Source organism: Sinocyclocheilus anshuiensis, unplaced genomic scaffold (assembly GCF_001515605.1).
Source record: "Sinocyclocheilus anshuiensis isolate Anshui unplaced genomic scaffold, SAMN03320099.WGS_v1.1 scaffold375, whole genome shotgun sequence".
NCBI classification, from domain to species: Eukaryota; Metazoa; Chordata; class Actinopteri; order Cypriniformes; family Cyprinidae; genus Sinocyclocheilus; species Sinocyclocheilus anshuiensis.
In genome coordinates this window covers 477,203-499,867 of record NW_015549594.1, presented here as the reverse complement: position 1 = coordinate 499,867, position 22,665 = coordinate 477,203, and the positions used below count along the sequence as shown (strand labels likewise).

Below are 22,665 nucleotides of genomic sequence, written 5' to 3'. Positions count from 1 at the left end.
AAATATCTTTCAGCAATGGAGTCAACAGTGTACTTTGATGAATGGTTTGATGGCGTGTTGTTTTGGTGTTCAATCCAATCAAGCTATAGCATAATTTAGCACATCTGAGGGGACTAGCGTTTGCACCTGCCTCGTCTTTATGAGTTATTAAAATGGCTGGTAAAATACCTCAGTGTCTTTTAACTGCTTTTAATTGGGCATTAATACCAGAAGCGATAGCCAGCGTGTCTCATAAAGCCATTTAAATGATCCTGTTTATTAAGACCATTGGAATGTTTGTTCTAAAACGCATTTCATTATGAAGGTTCAGCAAATGGTTTATGACGGTTTAAAGAGAGGTGTTATGCTATTATCAAGGTAGTTTTAGCCTGTGCTTCCGTATGATCTTTCTCAATGAACACTACACCCCAATTTATTTCCTCAGGATTTATTGGCTATTTGGTCATACCAGATGGTTTGTCACATGGCTTAGATGTGAATAAATCCCCTGTGGCTGGAGGAGAATATCATTCAAGAAACATAGTAATTGCTGCATTCACGTTGTGCAAAAATTCAGACCAGAAGCAGATTGAGAACCTACAATTGCATTTCAGCATGTTTAATGTAACAATTCTATTAACTGTCTCAAAAATCTAGTGAACAACCTATTGATACAGCTTTTTTATGCATTTCTCTAATTGTAAACAACAAAAGTATGATACCTTCTAAGGCCATTATTGTTTAATTATGTTTTTATTACATCCTTCTAAGGCCATTGTTGTTTAATTATGTTTTTTATTCCATCCTTCTAAGGCCACTGTTGTTTAATTATGTTTTTTATTCCATAATTAAAAGCATTAAAATTACATAGTTCAATTTATTTAAAAAGGCATTGTTAGCTTAGCAACATGCTAGCATCACAAGTAGTTAGGATAGGATGCTCTTTATAGAGACGGACAGCCACACTGTACAAGTTACTAAGATTTTTTTTATTGATTGATTTTTGTATTAATATTTTAATTTAGCAAGGATGCAATAAGTACATCAAAAAAAGACAAAGACATTTTATGGAAGCTTAAAAGTTAATTGTGAGATTTTTTTTTCTCACAATTCTGACTTTTTCCTTAAAATTCTGAGGAAAGAAAGACAGAATTGTGAGATTCTTTTTTTCTCTCTCAATTCTGAGTTTACATATTGAAATTCTAAGTTTGCATTTTATGCTGAATTTGTTTTTTTTTTCCCACCACAGAATAAAAAACAAAAATGATAATTGTGAATATTTTGTCTCACATGGCTTAATTTTTTCTCGCAATTCTTAGTTTATATCTCGCAATTAATATTAATCGCAACTGTGAGGAAAAAAGTCAAATGGGAGATAAAAAGTTTCCATAGTTCTTTTGAACTTTCTATTTAAAGAATCATTGACTGATTTAAATGCTTTCTATATTTTTTCTTTCTGTCTGTCTGTCTGTCTATCTATCTATCTATCTATCTATCTATCTATCTATCTATCTATCTATATGTATTAGGTATTAGGGCTGCCCCCTAATAGTCGACTAATCGTTAGTCGACCAGAAGAGGCTTGGTCGACCAAAAGTTTATTAGTAGCTTAGTCGCAGAAAAAAAAAATCCACATTGGCGAAGTCACGCAGATCGTGACGGATAGATCGGTAACGGCTGGACCTATGTGGTGATACAGTATGGTGAAGTACATCGATCAGGACATCCAAACGCTCGACTATCATTCATCGACCTCAAATATGACTTATCATCTGAAATATGTTAGTAGCAGCAACTTTACATGGCTGCTCAATCTAATGTTAACCTAGAGAAATGTGCGCTATTGAAGTGTCTGTGCGGAGTGTGGAAGCTGAACAGTAGCGCGCTCACAAGACAGATGGAGGTGCCGGTGCGGTCAATTGCTCTTAAAATTCTCCTTCATTTTTGGTCATACAGATAAGAGTAATACATCTTTCGAATCTATAATGACTCTGCATTTATTTGTGTGCACACACAATAACAACAAAACATTGCACTTTTGAAAAATAATGAAAGCAAACAGGATGCGCTTTCTGCCATCTTGGTCTCTGTGAACTTGAGCGCGAAACTCCGTGTATACTTTCCTTACAGATATGAAAGCATATCTATAGAGAGTGAAATGTCTACTTTCAAATGAACCAATTCAAATGGAAAACAATATTCTCAGATTATGTAATCCATATGAAACATGCATAAAGGCACATCACTACTGCGGAGATTACGAGTCAGTGTCGCCGACTTCATCCCTTAAAACCGAAAACAAAGAAAGCACTAGTTTATCAATACATTATTAATGTTAATGCAGCCTCCTTACTGTTTTTCGCTGACACATACATAATCATACTTGCTGGTGTGCTGTAGCAAGCTTTATGCGCACTTGTGTGCTTATAAGGCTACGTAGGCAATTAAAGGCTCATATTTATGATTTAATGTCTTAAATGATTCCCTTTGAGCTAAATTGACCTGTTTCCCTTACAACAATAAGTAATGCACTTACTGCATAAGTAATATTTAGACAAGCCTGTAAAATACTGGGAGAATATAGTCTGGTCAGATGAGACCAAAATTAAACTCTTTGGATGCCATAATACACACCATTGTTTGGAGGTCAAATGGCACTGCACATCATCCCAAAAACATCATGGTGTGGCACTGGCAAAGTTCATATAATTGAAGGAAGGATGAATGGAAAAATATACCGAGACATCCGAGACAAATCTGCTGCCATCTACCAGGATGATGAAGATGACATGAGGGTTGACATTCCAGCGTGACAATGATCCCAAACACAGCCAAGGAAAGTCTCAATTGGTTTCAGAGAAAGAAAGTTGCAGCAGCAATATTTCTTACATGTTCACAGCAGCATGTTGTGGATATATTGGCAGTAGCAAGTCTCGGTAATTGCTCTGCCTCAGCAGCAGTAGCGTAGCAGATCTATTCCGCCAAGACCAAATACATTAACATTGTCATGTACATTACCATGCCAATCCCTCAGAGAGTTGTCATGACATAAATATATTTAAATTGCAGTAGTACTTAGGGATAGGTTAGAGTTAGTTTTTACTGTTTTGACAACATTAAGAAATCTAGTAGTGTAGGGCTTAGTGAGTCAGCTTACTAGATTTTGAAACGCAGCCAAAGCAATGACTTTGTACAGGTATTATACTGTAGGTATGTGCGTAAAACAGTTTTACCCTTTCTTCATGCTAATGACTTGTTTTTCTCAGGAAGTTTCTGAGGTTGGAGTGTTTGGAGGGTGGGATGTGGCAAGAGGGCAGCTGTTCACCTGTCACATGCCCTCCTCTCCTGCTGATGTTTGAGGGCATGTACACCTGCACCAACAATTTGGATTTCGATAGTATCTGCACCCTACAGTGTCCCGAACCAACAGAAAGGGTATTGTAGCACTTTGTAGGTCAACTCTATCTGTGTATTCCTAAACTCTGCAGTCATTAAACACTCATCTGCATTTGTCCCTGCAGTCAAGCATTCGATGCACCAAAGATGGCAAATGGACTGAGGACTTTACTATGTGTAAGAAGATAGAGGGACCGTGCCAGCCTCCTCTTGACCTTAACCTGGTGGAATACAGCTGTGAGGAGGGCTTTGACGTGGGTGAGGATTTAAACTGACAAGACAATTTACTGGTTATGAGATAAAAGTTGCCCATTTCAAATATGGAAATAACTAGACAGTCGATTTCTAACAAAGCAATGATTATTGTCTCAATCATTGTCTGAACATATATGCATCTTACTATTTTGTTTTATTTGGCTGTATATTTATGCCACTGCATTTATTCTTCCTAATAAGAGGTCTAGACATACTGTACTGTACCTGGGCCACGAGACCATAGTCAGTTGCATGCACTAGGATACTTTTGAGTGCCAACCTGCCAAGCTGTTTAACTATGGATGACTAGTCCGGAGCTTGGCTATTCATGTGCTCACATGAATAAATTCAACAGATGCAAATGATGGTTAAAGCAAAGCTTGCTTTGTGTCATGGCAGGTGCAGTCTGTTACCCAACATGCATTGTGGCCTTGAGTGACCCTGTGGTGTTAGCCAATGGCTCCAGTGCTGATACAGTAGAGCACTGGATGCTTCCCAGCAAGGTGCAGGTGAGGTGGTGGAGCCAGTTTGCCACAAATTGTTATTTGATATCATTGGCTGTTCTAGTGCTTTAACCAAACTTCAAGTTTGAGAATTTAGGCACTTTCCATTTTTTCAATATTTACTATTAAACTATTAGGAATGCATTGCATATCATTAACTAATAAACAACATTATTTTTACAGCATTTATTAATTAGAATGTATTCATTTACTTCATTTTCTGCTGAGGATCCACTGGTGAGCAAAGTGATGTAATGCTAAATTTGTTTCACCCTATGAAGAAAAAAAACTAATCTACGTCTTGGATGGCCTGAGGGAGAGTACATTTTTAGCTCATTTTAAATTTTGGGTGAAGTTGAACAATTCCGTTAATGTTAATTTGTACATACTAATAAATTTAAAAATCATTTTAAGTTGTATTCAATAGGAATGAACGTGAATTACCAACATGAGTATATTTATACATTCTAATTATGTATAAATATTATAAAATATAAATGCATTATAACAATAAAATAAATAAATCTAAATTATATAAAATAGTTATACATTTAACATTAACCTAGATAAATAAATGCTGTAAAAATGTTCCTTGATAGTTTATAATGCATTAAAATAATAATATGCATTATTATACAATATGGTAACACTTTAGTATAGGGAGCAATTCTCACTAATAACTATTTGCTTATTAGCATTAACATATTGGCTGTTTATTAGTACTTATAAAGCACATATTCTATACATCCCTAATCCTGCCCAATACCTACAGTACACTTAACAACGACCTTACTAACTATTAATAAGCAGCAAATTAGGAGTTTGAGGCTAAAGTCGTAGTTAATGGTTTGTTAATAGCGATAATTCGGCCTTAAAATAAAGTGTGACCACTAATATTATCGAATTGAACATTATAAATTGTTACTGTATTGTTCTTATATAAAGATCTTACTTAGTCTTTATTGTAATGATGTAAGAGCTGATATGGCAATAAAAGATAAATGTCTTTTTAAGGGACCAGGTTTTCCTTGTCCATTAATTCAGCCCGCACACAAAAGGTTTTTGCAAGTTGTCTTATAAATGTAGTCAAGACTGACCCTCAAAAATGCCCCCTGAAATGATTTTCTTAGACTGAAATTAAATGTCTTTTTTCCCTGTTCCACACATCATGACATGAGGTGTGTTTGACATCTGTCAAATGTAAAAGCGCTCACTTTTCTGATCTTTGTTTGTGGGGACCTTATTTGGCTTTAGGCAGAGGAGCTTCCAGACTGAATATTTTGGATGCAAAATTGGAATCGCATTATTGGCACATTAGAGTGATAAGTTGGATTGGGTTTCCTTGATTCTCGCTCCAAAACCAGGTTCAACTCACCTCTCTGCGAAAGTGTTGATTCTGTCTGTCACTGTCATATCAGCTCATGAGAGTAATGATTACAGTGTGATGTTTTTATAAGAGACGCTTAAAATGCCACACGTCAAGCATGACGCCTCTGAAGGTGTCGGACTCCCATTGTTTATAATGATACATCAGCACCCATAAGAACAGCCTGCTTTACAGGAATGTTGTCCAAAGTATTGCAGATTGGGTAAGAATGATGGAGGAAAGGTCACAGTAGGAGGGAGATGAATAAGAGATAAGCAAGTTTCTTTCCAGAAATTCTGCTTTAGAAACAGGTCAGCTTTCCAATTCTGAGAAAATGTCAAATCAGTGAAATATTTGTTCAATTTGAAAGGACAGGAGGCAAAGAGTAACCCTTATTATATGTCATAGTTATTGGATATTAATTTGCAGTATTATTTTTAGGCACCATGTCTCATTTTTGTCTTTTAAAATTAAGTTCGATATTATTCGATTTCTGAAAAAGTCTAAATAAAATAAGAATAAATAGAAACCCCATTTTCAGATTTCCTCTCAAGAAGATTTGTTACAAGAACTTAATCAATAGTAACAAGTCAGCTTTTTTGTTTAATGATGTCATCATTACAATGCAGTAATTGACTCTCTCCTTCCGCTTCCCTCTTGTGATCCTCTATTTCTCTTCCTTTGAAAGAGTATTGTCTGTACTGGCATGTTGAAGTGGCATCCGAATCCAGCACAGATCTACTGCATTCAGTCCTGTGAGGTGAGTGCTAATTATATGATGTGATTTCTTTCTGATTAGAAATAAAGTACATCATACAAGAGTCAAAAGAGTCCCTCACAGCTAATGTGATTTTATGCAAGATGGAAATGATTCTAGATTCTTTCTAAATTCTAGCTCATTCTGTCACCCTCATGTTGTTACAAAACCATATGCTTTTCTGATTTTCTGTATTTACTCTGTATCTTTCAGGTCATGCAGCTCTTTTCCCTAGCACAGCGGTTTATGTTGACCAAAAGCATCAAAAAAGATTAAAACAGACAAACAATACAAGCACCCTAAAAGTAGTCCAAAAGATTTGATCACTGTATTTCAAGGTTTCTGAAGTCACACGATAAACATTTGAAGCATAGAAGTGAAAATAGTGTTGAAATGAACAGTTGAGTGTTTATTGTATTTCTGTCTGGATTTTAGCTCCATCAGTGATGTCAGGAGATAGATATATCTTAAAAATGTGAAAGGGTGGAGAGGTGTTTAGTACAGTATGTCATTCAAATTAATGAAGTGTGAGACTTGGATAAATTAAAAAAAATAAATAAAAATATTTTATATATTATTGTTTTTCCTTATAAACACTACTTTTCAAAAGTTTGAGGTCAGTAATATATATATATATATATTTTAAAATAAATTAATACTTTTATTCAGAAAGGATGAATATATATATATATATATATATATATATATATATATATTAGGGCTGTCAGTCGATTAAAATTTTTAATATAATTAATTACATGTGTCGATTAATTTATCTAATTATTCGCAAACAACAGTGTGAAAAAAAATTGGCTGTGAAAATACCCCCTTAGATTATTTAAAGCTATTTTTGTGTTAAATGAGAAAGTATTAAGTAGACATTACAAATAGTAGCTTTAGAAAGAAATATTTCATTTGATTCAACATAAAACTTATTACACGTTTAGGCTACAACGGACTAACATAAACTATGGAACATAAAAGAAGATCATTTAAGAAACATCTCAGTTTTTTTCGTTCATGTAATGGAAGTCATTGGTAACCAAAACAGCTTTGTTACCAACAGTCTTCAAAATACCTTCTTTTATGTTCCACAAAAGAAAGTAAGTTATTCAAGTTCAAGTAAATTATGACATAATTTAATTGTTGGGGGGTGAACTGTCCCTTTAAAGCGTTTTATCCCCTTTTTTTAATGAAATAATACTCTAAATAAGAAACTAAAACTGCCAGCAGGTGGCGGTAAATTTCTTTATGAGTCATTCATTCATTCGATTCGTTCAAACTGCATTTTTAAGATGGAATTCAGTAAACGGTAAACTTTATGAATGGGCCTTTGAATCATTGGTTCACCTGATTCGTTCAAAATGCGGATTCATTCAGAAATACCGCTGTGTTGCTCGTAGACACACAACAGTTCTGCTGTGGCTTTATAGGTAATATTTTTGTTGGCAAAACTGAACAAAAACAGACAGTATTGTGTTTAAAATATAACACAAGTTTAACTTATTTACTGAACTGTTGTGTAAAATCACATTTGGGACAACAGTACTCGTGTGATTGCTCTCACTGCTCGTGTGATATCGTTTATCATATGATATAAATATGAGACAAAAACTCATACAGGAGCATTTTTTTTCCCCAATATCTTGAATTATAGGGCATAACTGCATTTATGGAGTTGTTGCCCTGCATCATATCAAAGTCCCTTTCCCCATTCAAGAATGTATTAAATTGATCAGTAAAAAAAAAAAGGAAAAAAAGTTGAGCATTTTAGTGAATAACAAGTTAGATTTTGTTCTACTCCCCATACAAAGCTATGCTACATCTTTTTAAAGAAAATAACTTTAGAGTGCCACTGATAAAAAAAACAAAAACAACAGCATATGGGTTTGGAAGAATATCAGGGTGCATAAAAGATGAAAGAATTGTATTTATAATACTGATAGGTACGCCAGCAGTATTTTAGAAGTAAAATCAACGGCAAGAGTTCACATCTGCCTCATGTCAGATCTCGAAGAGAAAAGAGCAGTTTGACAGATAACCACCAGCAGAGCATTGAGGTGGTCCAGGAGGATCAGGGAGCACCATAATCAGTGATAAATGATGACGGTGTTGATTTTTTAGTTTTACGTTCCAGTTATTGTGTCATGGAGCTTCATGCACAGATGGGGAAACCTGTTTTGCTCTTCACTATCTCTGTAGTCAGAACTTCATGTTCGTCTATTAACTGGGCCATTTGACCAAAATGGAACTCGCAAAACAAATCTGTGATCCATTGAAACATTTTTTAAAAGTATGTATAAATACATCATAATAGGTCGGGTTAGTAGCACATAATGTGTCTCAAGAGTGACTTTGAAGCTATTTGCGCCCACAGGAATTCAAATCTGGATGAACACAGTCCAAAGGGTCAAGAAATACAGTCCTTCAGTTTTCTGTTTTTATTTTGTCTGTATATGGTTTAGACATTCCCAAGTTTACATTTACGTCAGTAATGAGGCATTTTGTTGTCAGGGATTTCCGACACCATCCGCTCTCATATGGAGACATCTTTAACATCTCCCGTGGCCAAGAGAAACATTTAGCGCGATGGTTGATGGACTGCGTGCCACATCTTCCCACAGCATGCTGACAGATTGATTCTCACCGGTTCTCCTTTTATCGCAAAAATAAAACCGAATGAAAATATCATTGCCACTGTAAAATGTGGTATATACATAATCATAAAACATATTATTCCGGTTTCTGTTCCTTTAGAGTCCTTCCCGCAATTCACAGAATCCTATTTAAATTCACCCTGAGCACTAACTCATCAGACTTTGTCGACAATTGTAGTTCTGAGGTGCCAAAGCAAATTAATGATCTTATCGGTGTGTGCGCAGGTCAGCTAGACAGAGAGAATTTAAAGGATGTTATGTAACTGATGGATGCGTTAAACCAGTTGTAAAATAATCACAAATTATATGTGACGAAAGTAACATACCAGGCTTCCCTAAAAGTCAACAGAAGTAACGCGGCAGAGTCGTGTGAAGTCTGGAATCGAAAAGAGTGTTGAAATGAACAGTCGAGTGTTTTTGGAAAATAATGGATGACTGTTTATTGTAATTCTCTCTGGATTTTAGCTCTGCCAGTGATGTCAAGGGACGTATCTTGAAGACGAAAGGGTGGAACGGCGTTTAGTATGGTGTGCCGGTCAAATGTGTGAGACTTGAATAAATTGTTTAAGATTTATTTTAAAAAAATCAACAAAAAATGTTCTCATATAAAAGGTAAAAAAATATTGATATAATATATTCTAATCTTGTATATGTTCTGATACATTTTTTTGTACAAAAATACATTTTATTTAGTGCTGTCAAACGATTAATTGTGATAAATCGCATCCAGAATATAAGTTTTTGTTTACATAATATGTGTGTACTGTGTTTATTTATTATGTATATATAAATACACACATATACAGTATATATTTCAAAAATATTTACATGTATTCACATGTATATATTTATATTCATATAATTTATATTATATATAAATATATTTAAAATATAAACATAACATATTTTCCTTAAATATATACGTGCATGTGTGTGTATTTATATATACATAATAAATATACACGGTACACATACATATATTATGTAAACAAAACCTTTTATTTTGGATGTGATTAATCGTGATTAATCGTTTGACAGCCCTAATTTTATTGTTATTAATATCTTTAAAAGAAAATCTAAAAAAAAAACTAACCCTTATCATAACGCTAACCCTAAAATTTATATTTATATATTTTTTTATATAATATATTTTATCTATTTATCTAGTTTTATCATCAGTTGCATATCCAAGTTTTTTTTTTTCCCCATGGATATCCGATTTTATAATTTTTAATATAATTTCAGAGTGAAGCAGACAGGTTTTATGAACTATTCATTCTACCTTGGAACTCACCATTCCTTTAGAGGGATGTTTTATGATATTCAAATACCCCTTATCTGCCAGACCCTCTCATCTCCTCTTGACCTAATTTGTTACCTAGCAAAACAGTTGCTTTTATATCGGAGACTTAGTATAAATTATTCCACAGCACATGTTCCAGTTGCTCTGCAGCACATCCAGAAGGTATTTCTCATTACAGGCTGATGATAAGTGAAGAGGTCAGCTCAGATTATGCTTTATTTTATGTGTCATTATTAATATTTTATTTCGAACCACCAAGGCCAAACATAAGTAGACTTTACGTCTGCTTTTGCAACCCTTGGTTCTGGAGGTTTTTTTCCTTCAGATGAATAAGAAAGCTAATGGAAGCTTTCTTCAGGTATTATAGTTGTCCATGTATTGGTCAGACTGTTGAAACTTATGATCTTCTGAGCTTTGGACTATTGGGGCTGTTTGTTTGTTTGTTTGTTTCCCCTTTGCCTACTATCAAGTACAATTTACTTGACTGGTTCGAACCAGTTTTTCAGTCAAATTTTTCCCCTTTTTGTGTGGCTCCATTTGAGAAAACCATACAGATGATGCCACAGGTTTATGAAGAACCACTATTCACATTCCTTGCTGCAAATATGGTTAGAAGAATGGTCATCTGATTCCTCTCAGGGCATGCACTGGGTTTCTTCATCTTAACATTATGGAAAGAGTTGACAAGACAAAAACACAAAAAAACCTGGAAACACTTAATTCGGCCTTTCACTGTTGTGATGTGTTACCTAAAATTTGTTTTTCAGCATGTTCAGCTTTCATTTAAAGACAAAAAGGAGAAGTTTACATTAGAAATGAAATGGAGGGGAACATAATTAGTAGTTTTTTGGGAACTGTGGAGAGAGCCAATCAAGGAGCGCATACTTTAGTGAAGTGAGATGCCAGCACTAACATGGGGCCTCAAAACAATGTTGTCCGTGAAAACATGTTGTTGCCATGGAGGTTAAGTTTATTCTATCTTTCGCTTAGCATTAGATGTGGTCGGTCAGGCAACCTGTGGAGTGTGTCCTCCCTCGCGTTTAGGGATTTCATGTTTAGGGATTTAATTTCTCCCAACGTCATGTACTGTATAAGGTAAAAGATACCTTCATTGTTTGCTTCAGATAAGATTTCAGTTTGTTGTTCTCCAGTATCTCCGATTGCAAACGCACATTGCAGAAACTGTTGCTAGGGGTTAATTGTGTTTTTTTAAAAATACATCTTTTTAAAGTGACTCATAGAGGGTTTCGTTTTCAATAAATTCATGTAATCTAAATCAAACTTTGGATACTGTCCAAAAGCATAGCAGGGTTGCCTACTAAAACCCCTCTTTGAGAGGAGGCCAGGAAAATGAATTTTCGAATGGATACCTCAAAGTGGACAGCTTGAACTGACACTGAGCATTAGGCAATCTGAAGAGGCATTTATATTTATCATCGGAATACAGTAAGGTCATGGTGTCTTTCCTATTAGGTGTTGAAACTGATGAAATATATATATAGTTCTGCATATGGAAGGCTATAGTTTGGCTGTTAGTATTAGTTCTATTGATCTATTCTATATTTTATTATTTTACGTTTTATATATTCATTCTATTACTGACAACTACAAAAATGTAGATCTTGAAATCATATATTGTCTTAATAAATTGAAAATAAATGCAAAAAAACCTGAAATGAATCATGCTGGTGTCTTTGAATCGCAACATCGATGAAAACACCTAACAAATTTCACTGCAGCTGGGGGAAAAAAATCTATTATTTTATTAGTTCTGCCAGTTCAGGTTACATGTTACATTAAGGTTCTGCCTATGAAAGGATATAGTTTGACTGTTAGTATTATTTCTATTGAAACTATGATTCAATAGATACATTTGATTTGATTTGATTATTATTTTGTCTAAATAAATAAAAAATAAATACAAAAAACAAAACTGAATTTAATCATAAATGCTGGTGTCTTTGAATCAAAAGATTGAGGAAAACACCTAACAAATTTAACTGTAGCTCCTTATGCTTAGAATAAATCTATTGAGCCAAGACAGCCAAAATTAGCAAATTTTTGGGCTGTCAATTTAATTTAATAATTTATCATGATTAATTGTGAAGAAAATAAGCATGAGATTTAAATGTTTAAATATTTTGGCAGACTGGATTTACATTATATTGTCCATTGTTTTGGTCAGATTTGGACTTTTCTTGACTATTGTTTTGTCTTGAGCCAGATATACATGAGGTCCGGGTCAGATGATTTTGTGTAGTGCTTCAGATGGTTGACTACAGCGTTGTTTAACATTCACTGGCAGTTTTCCTCTGCTGGCCGGAGCAGATGCATTCCACACATCCTTCCCATTTACTGTTACACGACTCTTTAGTTGAGGCATTAGGTCATTTTTCTTTTTCCAGCCTTTTCTAAAACAACGTTAATAATGCATGTGTTTTAGATTCAGATATTTAACTTGCAGTATGTAACACGTTAATTTAAACACAAAGTGGTAAGATTGGTTCAAAATTGTTATTGCCAATAAATTCGCAATGTGCTTAAGGTGATAAAACAGATGGAGAGCAAGAATAAAGAAATAAACGATATATACACAATATATATACACATATACACAAGCTAGAAACTGAAGAATGAAAAATTATATTGCTTATGACTTGGAGAATGAGAGCACGGCATGAAAAACATTTTGGATTGGATGTAGGTTTTGAAGGTATAAATTCTACAGAGATCTCCTTGCCAGCTGCTCTTGCACAGGGATGTGGAATCAGGTAGAAGCTGGACTCTTTGAAAGGACTCCACATGCGCAAGAGAGCCAAAAGTGTCTTTGGCAGACGGCTCTCGTTTTTTCTGTTATTGGCATCAGATCCTTTAGGTTAAGTAAAATCCTTTAGGAAGGCATTATGACACATTTAAAGTGTTTATGCATATTCAATTTGATAATTGTAGTCCACTCAAGAAGGTTGGATTTCACTCCCTTGGGCATTGCAAAACAGGTAGCCATGCTCTCACACAGGTGAAGTAATGGCATCGGAGGAAGTACGAGAAAGTTGGGAAGTTTTGTCAGGAATAACAGATGCCGCTTTATTTTATTTGAAAGGAATAAATGAGGAATGCCACCTACCATAAGGTATAACAGAAATCCCTTTGGCATGATTCATGCATTTCTTTCCTCTGAGATTCTTTTCTCTCAGAATCGGCCTCATGTTCAGAGAAAACTGTTAATTGTATATAATAAAATTAAGTAACTCATGCTTGAACCTTTAAAAGACTTACTAGTTCTAGTGAGTTCAAATTGTTTGGATATATAATAAACCGTTTCTGCATATGGAGAGCTATAGTTTGCCGGTATAGTATAATATTCATTCTTTTAAAACTATCAATCATTCTTAGATGAATGTATGCAATTAGATTATTATATTAGAAATTACATTATTTGTTGTTATTATTATTATTTTTTTATTATTATTATTGTTTTATTTTAACATTAATATCACTAAAAATGACTGATATTAAAATTGTATTCTATTTTGTCTATTTTGAGAGAGAGAAAAAAAAGTTAATTTAGGCATATTGAATTTAGGCCATAATGAAAAATGTATATTAATTTAATTAAATTTAACAGTATCATTAAATTATGGTAACACTTTACAATAAGGTCCCATTAATTATTAACTAACATTAATGCATTACCTAATATCAACTAACAATGAGCAATACATTTGTTACAGCGTTTGTAAATCTTTGTTAAGGTTAGTAAATAAAAATACAATTGTTCATTGCTAAATCATGTTAGCTGAGGTGAGGTCCATTAAATAGTACCAACAAATGCAAGTTTTTATTTTAATACTGTATTAGTGAAAGTCGGAAATAACATTAACTAAGAATAATAAAAGCTTCTGAAGTATTTTTTATTGTTATTTCATAACTAATATAGTAAACAAATTAAACCTTATTATAAAGTGTAACCAAAAAATAAAAATAAACCAATATATTGTGCATTCCTAATTTTAAATGTATTACCATGCAAAAATGTTCTTTGTACAGTAAATATACATTATAAACACTTTATTCTGTAAGTGTTACTCAACCAGATGTCTTCTGTTTTTCTTTTAATTGAGTTTTTCAACTTTATTCTGTAGCCATTTGGAGGAGATGGTTGGTGCGACACCATTAACAACCGAGCGTACTGCCAGTATGACGGGGGAGACTGCTGCCCATCCACTCTCTCATCTAGAAAGGTAAATCTCATCCTAAAGGCGGTTCCTCTCATCCTCATTCATTCTACATTGCTGTCTCATTCCTCTGTCACAGCGCCAATCTCTGTCTCACATATTGCCGCCACATTGTCAACCCTTTCCATGAACGTCGCCCACATCATTAGGCGCTCAGGTGGCGTGTTCTCCCAAAGAGAGAATAAGCTCGGGGGGGAAGTGTCTGTCATAAATAAATGACTGGATAGAGCAGCTTTTATTAGCAGAGGGCCAGGTGTCCGCGGTCACGGGCAACTGTAAAACAAGCAGGGTCTGAGAAAGTGAAATAAACCGTGAGGAACAGCATCCTGCCACTGTAGGTCCGGCAGAGCTGCCATGCTTCTGTTTACGCAGGCCATGGAAAAGTCCGAGTACGTTGGTGGAGCAGTCTGGTTTAAGAGAGTCTAGGACGCGAGCCAGAGAGAAGTTTGGACAATAAAGCACAAATTCCTCTCATCCCTCATCCCCTGTGGCTCCTTTTCTAGCATCCAAATACCTGCCACATGCACAGGAAACAAAATTATATGCACAGATAAAATTGCAGGTGATTTGAAAGCAAACATTTGGATTTTTTAAAAAGCATCTATTTAGCATAAAACCAAAGCTGGACTTCCGTCTTCCAAAGAATCGCAACATAAATGAGTGGATACTCTCAAATGTCCCGCAGTTAGACAATTGCATCCTGTAAACATCAGGTGAAATCAGAGCTTACGCTGTAGCTTCATGTTTACTTTTCCTGCAGTAGGCCGCTTAGCTGGGAATTTAGGTTTATTTTGGAACCTGTGGTGATGGCACGAATCCTGGACGAGAACCTCCTCCTGTTGATTCTTAACATGTGTTCACCTCCTTTACTCATCTGCTCACAGTCAGGCTTTCTCTCTCTCTTTCTCTCAGTTCCCTTCAGGACTGAACACGACCGTCCTGTCCTAATCGATCCTAGCAATCCTTCTAGTGTAAAAAACCCAATCCTTATGACTTTCCGGTTAGGAAAACAAACACCCAAACAGGCTGTTCTCTTGAGTTTTTACATATTTCATCATTATGTGCGAGTAATTTGGTCAACAGTTGATATCGATCATACATCTGGAAAAAGGCAATGCTCATTGTTTTGATCTACTTCGATGTCTTAAAGTATTTTGAGCCGAATTATCCAAACCACACTTTGATCTCCCGTTCAAAGAGTGCGTGTGGCTCCCACATACCGTATCAGATGTTTGTGGCCCAATGTTTTTTGGACGTTGTTTGTAAAAGTGTGTCCGATTGATTGACAGGTCATTCAATTCGGGGTGGACTGCGATCAAGATGAGTGCACCTGCCGTGACCCTGAAGCCGAGGAGAACAAGGGCACAGCCAAGCGAAAGGAGCCAGGAGCGCTGTGAATGATAGCGAGGCGGAGAGCGCGCGGACAGCTCTCAGATTGGCTTGAAAAGAAAATGCCAAACAATAACCTGAATGTTTCTCACTCCACATGAGAGCGAGGCTGATCAAAGGCAGTAATTCAAACCACAGAAGTGCATAACAACAATCCTCTTCAACACTAATCTATGAAATAATACCTAATATATTTTCAAGATCTCTAACATAGATGTAGATATGACCCATATTTTAACCCACAAGCATTTACGTACACCATCACACACACACACACACACACACACACACACAAACAAATATCAAGTGTAGCTGATTTTTATGAATATTTTATACCAATAGCTCTTGCTTGTTGTGAGCCACATTCTCAATATTACTTCCACCTATATGTCATTAATACAGGTATATAAACAAGTGCTTATCTCAGACTGTCAGTTCAAGATTTCAAGATTTTTTTCCCTCGCCTTATCCTTATTTTATACCCTCTACATGTACATGCAAACCTGTGAAATGCATGTGTGCTTTGGGAAAAGAGTTCATGTATAGCGATTGTAATGGAAATATATGATACTATTTTTGTATGCTCTTCTGTATGTTAAAGTGTAGGTGCACTGTCATATCAATAAAGTATAAATACACACAAGTTTAGTGGGTTTAAAAGAGTTGATGTCTATAATTGTGCTCAGTATAATAAAAAAAACAAGATTTAAATATCAATGTCAAGATTTAAGACAGTTTAATATAATTTTTTTTAAAAACATCAAATGGTGCAAGATGCAGAGTGAAATTACAAGATGGAATCCTATGAATAAGGCGAATATTAATTGTTAATTAATTGTTAAATTATTGTAAATGTTTAAAAATCGTTGCTGAAGAAATTGAATCATATTATAAAGAAAAAAAGGAAAATATAAAGAAATGATTAAATATTAAATAAAATCTATTTTCTAAATGCATGTGAAGGATCTTATTTTGAATGATTTCTGCTATGATTTCTGAATGTTTCATTTTTTGCAACCTTAAAATTTTTAATCAAAATGTCAAAATCTTCACAGACTTCTTGCTGTTGATTTATGCTGGCCAATTATTTAGTCTGTTTAGGTCCCGCCCCTTTTTCAATCAACTTTACAGTCCGCCTCCAACCAATCAACAACTGGTGGACAGAAACATGTTCTTGCCTTGCATTTTTCCCCGATAATTTGCTTCACTCAGATATGTCATAATACATTAAGAAAAGATCTGTTGTTGTACTCCTGTTTCATTGCAACTTTAAAACCTGTGCAGCACTCATTACTTTTGTTCAAATTTCAGTTGCACAATTAAATAATCATGGAATTAATTTGGGCAATTTTATTTGGAATAGGAAATAAAACATAAACAAGACATGTTATTGTACACAACTTTAAAATGGTTATTTTCATAATACTGCTTATACTTTAAAAAACTCCTGTACAGTTTCTTGTCCCATCATACCTTATTTTGAATACTACATTCAGCACATTAGTATGTGTTTAATAGTTAATTAACATTTACATTTGTTATAGCTCTTTCCATATCTATATGCACTACAGAGACAAACATTTTCAGCACATTAAGAAGATACAGTTTTAGTTCTTGTGAAAAAGTCCTACCTATACAAGCTGGTGTATGCACTATTTGACAAAATACACCACTAGGTCTAAATGACACTTTAATGCAACTTTCCTTTGACTGTACACTGTACATTTTTTTAATGTGCAAGCCCAGAGACACACCACTTGAATGCTTCTTAAAAACTCAGGATGGGCTGCTCATGTTCTCACAAAATATTTTCCTCTTCATCATTAAATGACCAATTAATGTTAAAACTGATGAGCAGATTCTCTAGAGAGAAGCCCTAAAGTGGAGGCCGTGTTGAGGTACGGCCCCTGACTGGTCCTCTTGTTGTCCAAGTCGGTTTAAAGTTCCTTGGGTTCTCCATAATCATTGTACATAACGGAGAGCATCTGATCTTCACAGGCCTTACGTAAATCTTGGCCGAGATTCACCCAGCTGAGCCCGAATGCTTTGGTATCTGTATAACGACAAGACAGATACTCGAGGGATGCTCTGCGCAAGCCAATTTTTGGTTCCTGGAGGAGACCCCGGCACCAACCGCTGAGTTCATCCAGCTGAGACAGGATCAATCCTGCTTTCCTGCAGTAGCAGACACAAAGATGATACTTGGTTAGTAGTGTGTGTTAATGTTTATATATTACAGATTGTCTGGGTTAAATGCATATGTAATGTATTTCAAGCAACTATGCAAAATTATTTTAAAAGAAAAAAAAGAAAGAAAGAAAGAAAGAAAGAAAGAAAGAAAAAGAAAGAAAAATAAAGAAAAAGAAAGAAAGAAAGAAAGAAAGAAACAAAATTCAGCATGGATGTAATAAATAGGCTAAAATGACTAAAAACTTTTAGAATGTTACAAAGTACAGAAAGAATAGAATTGTTGTCAAAAAATAGAAATAACCTTATATTCATTAAACAAAATAAAAAAATTCCAGAAAAATATTATTCAGCAAAAATGTTTTAAACATTTATAATAAATATTTCTCAAGCACCACCAATATTAGAATGATTTCAGTTTTTCCAATACAGGAACAAATTGCATTTTAAAATATATTAAAATAGAAAATAGTAATATTACATTTTTAATAAAATGATTTTATATTATTATTATTATTAATATATATATATATATATATAAGTAAAAAAAGACATTTTGTTAAAAATATATTTTGAGATTGAACACACGCATATATTATGTAAACAAAAACTTTTATTTTGGGTGCGATTAATCACGATTAATCGTTTGACAGCACTTATATATATATTATATATATATATATATATATATATATCATCATTAGGGCCATTAGTCAATAAGTCCTTAGTAATTAAACTCACATACAGTACTTTTGTATTGACTCTGATTGATCTTTTTTGTCATTTTGTTTTATTTCTGTACTATCAAATTGCTTTATTCAACAACACACAGCTTTTATCTTGCTGTGTAAGTGATTCCTGTTAGTGTTTTCTGCTAACATCCATTGTGATACTCATACTACATAGTTTTTATAATATTGCTATTGCGCAATGCTCTTGACACTGGTTTGAAATTTTTCTTCCTCTGGTGGTTTAAACATTGAGCATTCCATTCCGTTTATCCATTCTGAGAATGCCCACCTCACAAGCTGCTCCGGAGCATGAGACTGAAAGATTGATGGGAGACTCCAATATAACAAATAGAAACGGCAGGCGATGGCCATATTCAGCTAAAACACAGGTCTTCTGTTTGCACCCCTTAAACGACGCTCTTCAAAATCTGGACCGAGGAGTTTGACCATAAATCAAGCCTGTGGTGTTTTTATATCAAACTGTAATGGCAAAGCCTTGAAAAATAAATTTTCCCATCAAGAAGCTTCTGAGGTAACACAGTACCGATTAGGTGAATGGCAGCTAAGGTTAAGTACCTGTGAATTCTATTAGCGACGGTGACTTGAGAGGGCCGTTTATTGAGTATGTGCGAATGCAATGAAGCGCCAATATCCTTCGCAAAAGACAAGAAGCTGAAATGCGATACCAAGAGTACGGAAAGAGCGCCTCATTCCTAAGTCATAGCTTCACTTCAAACCCCTGCCAAACCAGAAGCTCAACACTCTACCACATAAATACCGAAAACCAAATCTGTGTAGACCAACCAGGCTTTGGGGCTAGCTAAGTGCATTTTTAAGTGTGTTTACGATTAAAATGTGGCTTAAACCGATTCAACTGAACGCACAATGTCTTGTTTGATTGCATTTGCAATTTATTGAGGTTTCACGCAACAAAGAATAAATTCATTATTTACTTTGGCCTCCAATTAATTCACAAGGTATATTAACGGAATTTTAATGATGTCAGAAATCACTCGCATATTAAATGAAATATATTCCCATCTGCTGTAGAGATGCTGTCTTTTATATCATTCTTTTGAGTGTATTTATGTTTTTAATATCTTGCCACATTTCAGTGGTTGTAGGAATTTGGATGTTTATTTGCTTAAAACAAAACCCTGTGGTTTGTTATCCTTTCATTTTTCAAGAAAGTCAGTTTTGCTCTCCAAATAGCAACGGTTGTCACCATAAATCCCAGCATGTATGGAAGTGGAAAATGGCCTCTTATTTCCAAGGTACGTTTTCAACCTCTTGGGCTCTGCCAGTGCCTCTCTCTCACTCTCGCTTTCCGAAATCTCTTGCACTAGTCTGGGAGGAAACAATCAGCTGCATTCCACCGACATCCAGAGTAGCACACCTACCTGCTTCCATAACATCCATTTGGAATGGCCTTATGACTCAACGCGGTTCCCTATAGTAACTGTACATCATCAATGTCCAACGAAAACAGCCAAAGAACTTTAAAATGAACACACCGAATTCCACCAATTAAAGCGTGAGTCAGTCCAACCAATAAGCCCACCAATTAAGAATGAGTCAGAAGAAATTCTGTCTTGATATCTCAAAAAGAAAGAAAACACAGGGAATGGTCCTTTTTTCAAATCTATTTTGTTCCAAGTCTGAACTGGTTTATATGCTGAGGGGGGCCAGTTTAATTACAATTATCTTGTATTATGACTAGTTCATGAAAATTGCATTTAAATGCTGCAGATGAGGAAACCCCAGTGAACTTTTGTATTAGACAGAAACAAATTTTCTTTGTTTATATTTCCATCCTATCCTATGCTGAAAAAATGCTGTATGGACGCAATGAGATTGGAAATGACGCATACGAGTTGTTTGGAAGACAGATGCTGGGGAGATAATGGCCCATCTCCCCAGACCTCCACTAGAACAGCTTATCTGAAGTCTAAAAACTTGCGCAATATTTCATGGAACTGGGTCGATCATAGGGGCATGATCACACGCACCATTCATTGTGCAAATATCTGGATGAATTAATTATGAATGGATGTTGTTTTGGGGTTATTTCAATGCATTTGTCATAGAAGACAGCTTTAGGGGGTACTAATCAACCTGTTATCATTTCAACTCGGTTCTCAAATCTCACTGATGGACAATGACAGTATTAATGACGTCACTTGACCCAACATGGGATCAACAAACCTTTTACCCTTTAGCACTCATAAGGTCCTACTTAAGGAAAGGTTAATAATAAATATTTACTCTCTATAAAAAAAAAATCTATTTAAAATGTATTTAAAAAAAATAACTGAGCTAAATCATACTCAAAGGTATGGAGAGATTTGACATTTTGAAATGAATTTATTACATACAGTATCTTGCAAAAAATAAAATAAAATGATTAAATGCAAGCAATCATAAATAAATAAATGTAAAGATAAAATACACATTAAAATTAAAAATGAAGTGAAATGCACACCTTGAAAAAAACATGAACATCAATATATAATTAAACTGAATATATCATAAAATGTTGCAATCAATATATATAAGCATAATAAAAAAGTGAATAGAAATAAATACTAAGTGAAATGTATTTATGTAAAATGAAAAGTGACCTGAAATATGACATTATATACATATATATTTCATTGCACTTGTATTTATTTATTCTATCATTCTTTTATTGACTGAGTGATTAAAATATTTGCAATAAATGTTGCTTTATAATATTAATAATAATATAAAGCATTAAGGATAAAGATACTTTTTACTCCCATAATGGTACAGTTAAGGCACACTCTCGGACGGAAGGATAGAAAGAAAGAAAGAAAGAAAATAAATTAATTAATTAATATATATGTACATGGTGTGTGTGTGTGTGTGTGTGTGTGTGTGTGTATATATATACACACACACCACCTAAGTGACAACTTTTGTACTGTATTTTTTGTACTGTGCAGGAGCTAACTAAAGCATGTTAACTAGCCAAACCTCGACTCCTCGGGTATGACTGAGAAAATATCTCAGAAAACATAGGCCTGAATCTGATTAAACTACCATGCATCCATGATCTTGGTTTGAAAGCACCTACTGTTAAAGTCCTCACAGCAGTTCCCTCTCATCAGTCACACTGGGTGGGATAGTATTTGATACAAGTGTGTTTTAATGCAGCAACTCAGGAGCAAGAAAGGAAAACCTTGCAACATGGAGACAATTAAATACAACCTTTCAATCTGAACCGAGGCCTCAGGTACGGTTGTCCAAATGGCCATAATTAAATTCACCTGCCTCTACTGTGCATCAGCGAGGAAGCGTTCATGTTTTATATCCAACACATGGCTGTGTTTAGATAGCGTTTCAGTGCAGTTCGAAAATCCAGACCTTATTTGTCTTTGGTTTGTTTTGGAGGGTGTATAAAGATTACCACCCTGTTTTGTGGTCAGCATGATGCTTTAGTGATCCCTTTAAACGTACTGTAATCAGTCTGATTGCGTTCAATTTAAACCTAATTAGCACAAATACCCTAATCACATGTCTGACGTTAAGATTCATAATAGAATAATCTGTGTTTACTATGTAATTTAGGGAGCAATGAAAAACATAAAAAAGCATACAAAAGCTTGTAAAACAAGATATCAGGTTTAATTGCAATCAATAAAAATTAATGTGTCACCCTAACATTCCCACATGCATTCCAAGGCAGCATCCCATAATGTATTCTGCCAAACTCAATGAAAAAATAAATCCAAGGTTGCATCCAAAATGGGTGAATTGTTCATTATATATATATATATATATAGAGAGAGAGAGAGAGAGAGATTTATGCTGTTGATAGATACCATCTTCTGTTCTTTTTTTTGTCTAAGTAGGCCACTTGTTATTCATATTAGATTTTGTGCAT

General features: G+C 34.6%; 2 protein-coding genes across 4 annotated transcripts in view; one reads left to right on the top strand and one right to left on the bottom strand.

Annotated features, from left to right (window-relative positions):
* Window positions 1-16,502, top strand: part of LOC107658303 (pappalysin-2-like) — a 63,572-nt gene extending 47,070 nt beyond the window's left edge. The window contains exons 17-22 of the mRNA XM_016446835.1: window positions 3,246-3,414; window positions 3,501-3,633; window positions 4,030-4,139; window positions 6,188-6,259; window positions 14,359-14,457; window positions 15,741-16,502. Of these exons, the coding sequence (XP_016302321.1) occupies window positions 3,246-3,414; window positions 3,501-3,633; window positions 4,030-4,139; window positions 6,188-6,259; window positions 14,359-14,457; window positions 15,741-15,848 (691 nt within the window). The 3' untranslated portion in view covers window positions 15,849-16,502. The remainder of the gene's footprint in view (window positions 1-3,245; window positions 3,415-3,500; window positions 3,634-4,029; window positions 4,140-6,187; window positions 6,260-14,358; window positions 14,458-15,740) is intronic.
* Window positions 16,503-17,187: 685 nt separating this feature from the next.
* The window catches only part of astn1 (astrotactin 1), a 267,140-nt gene continuing 261,662 nt past the window's right edge, over window positions 17,188-22,665 (bottom strand). For all 3 annotated transcript variants that reach the window (XM_016446854.1, XM_016446855.1, XM_016446856.1), the window contains one exon: window positions 17,188-18,015. In XM_016446854.1, the coding sequence (XP_016302340.1) occupies window positions 17,778-18,015 (238 nt within the window). In that variant the 3' untranslated portion in view covers window positions 17,188-17,777. The remainder of the gene's footprint in view (window positions 18,016-22,665) is intronic.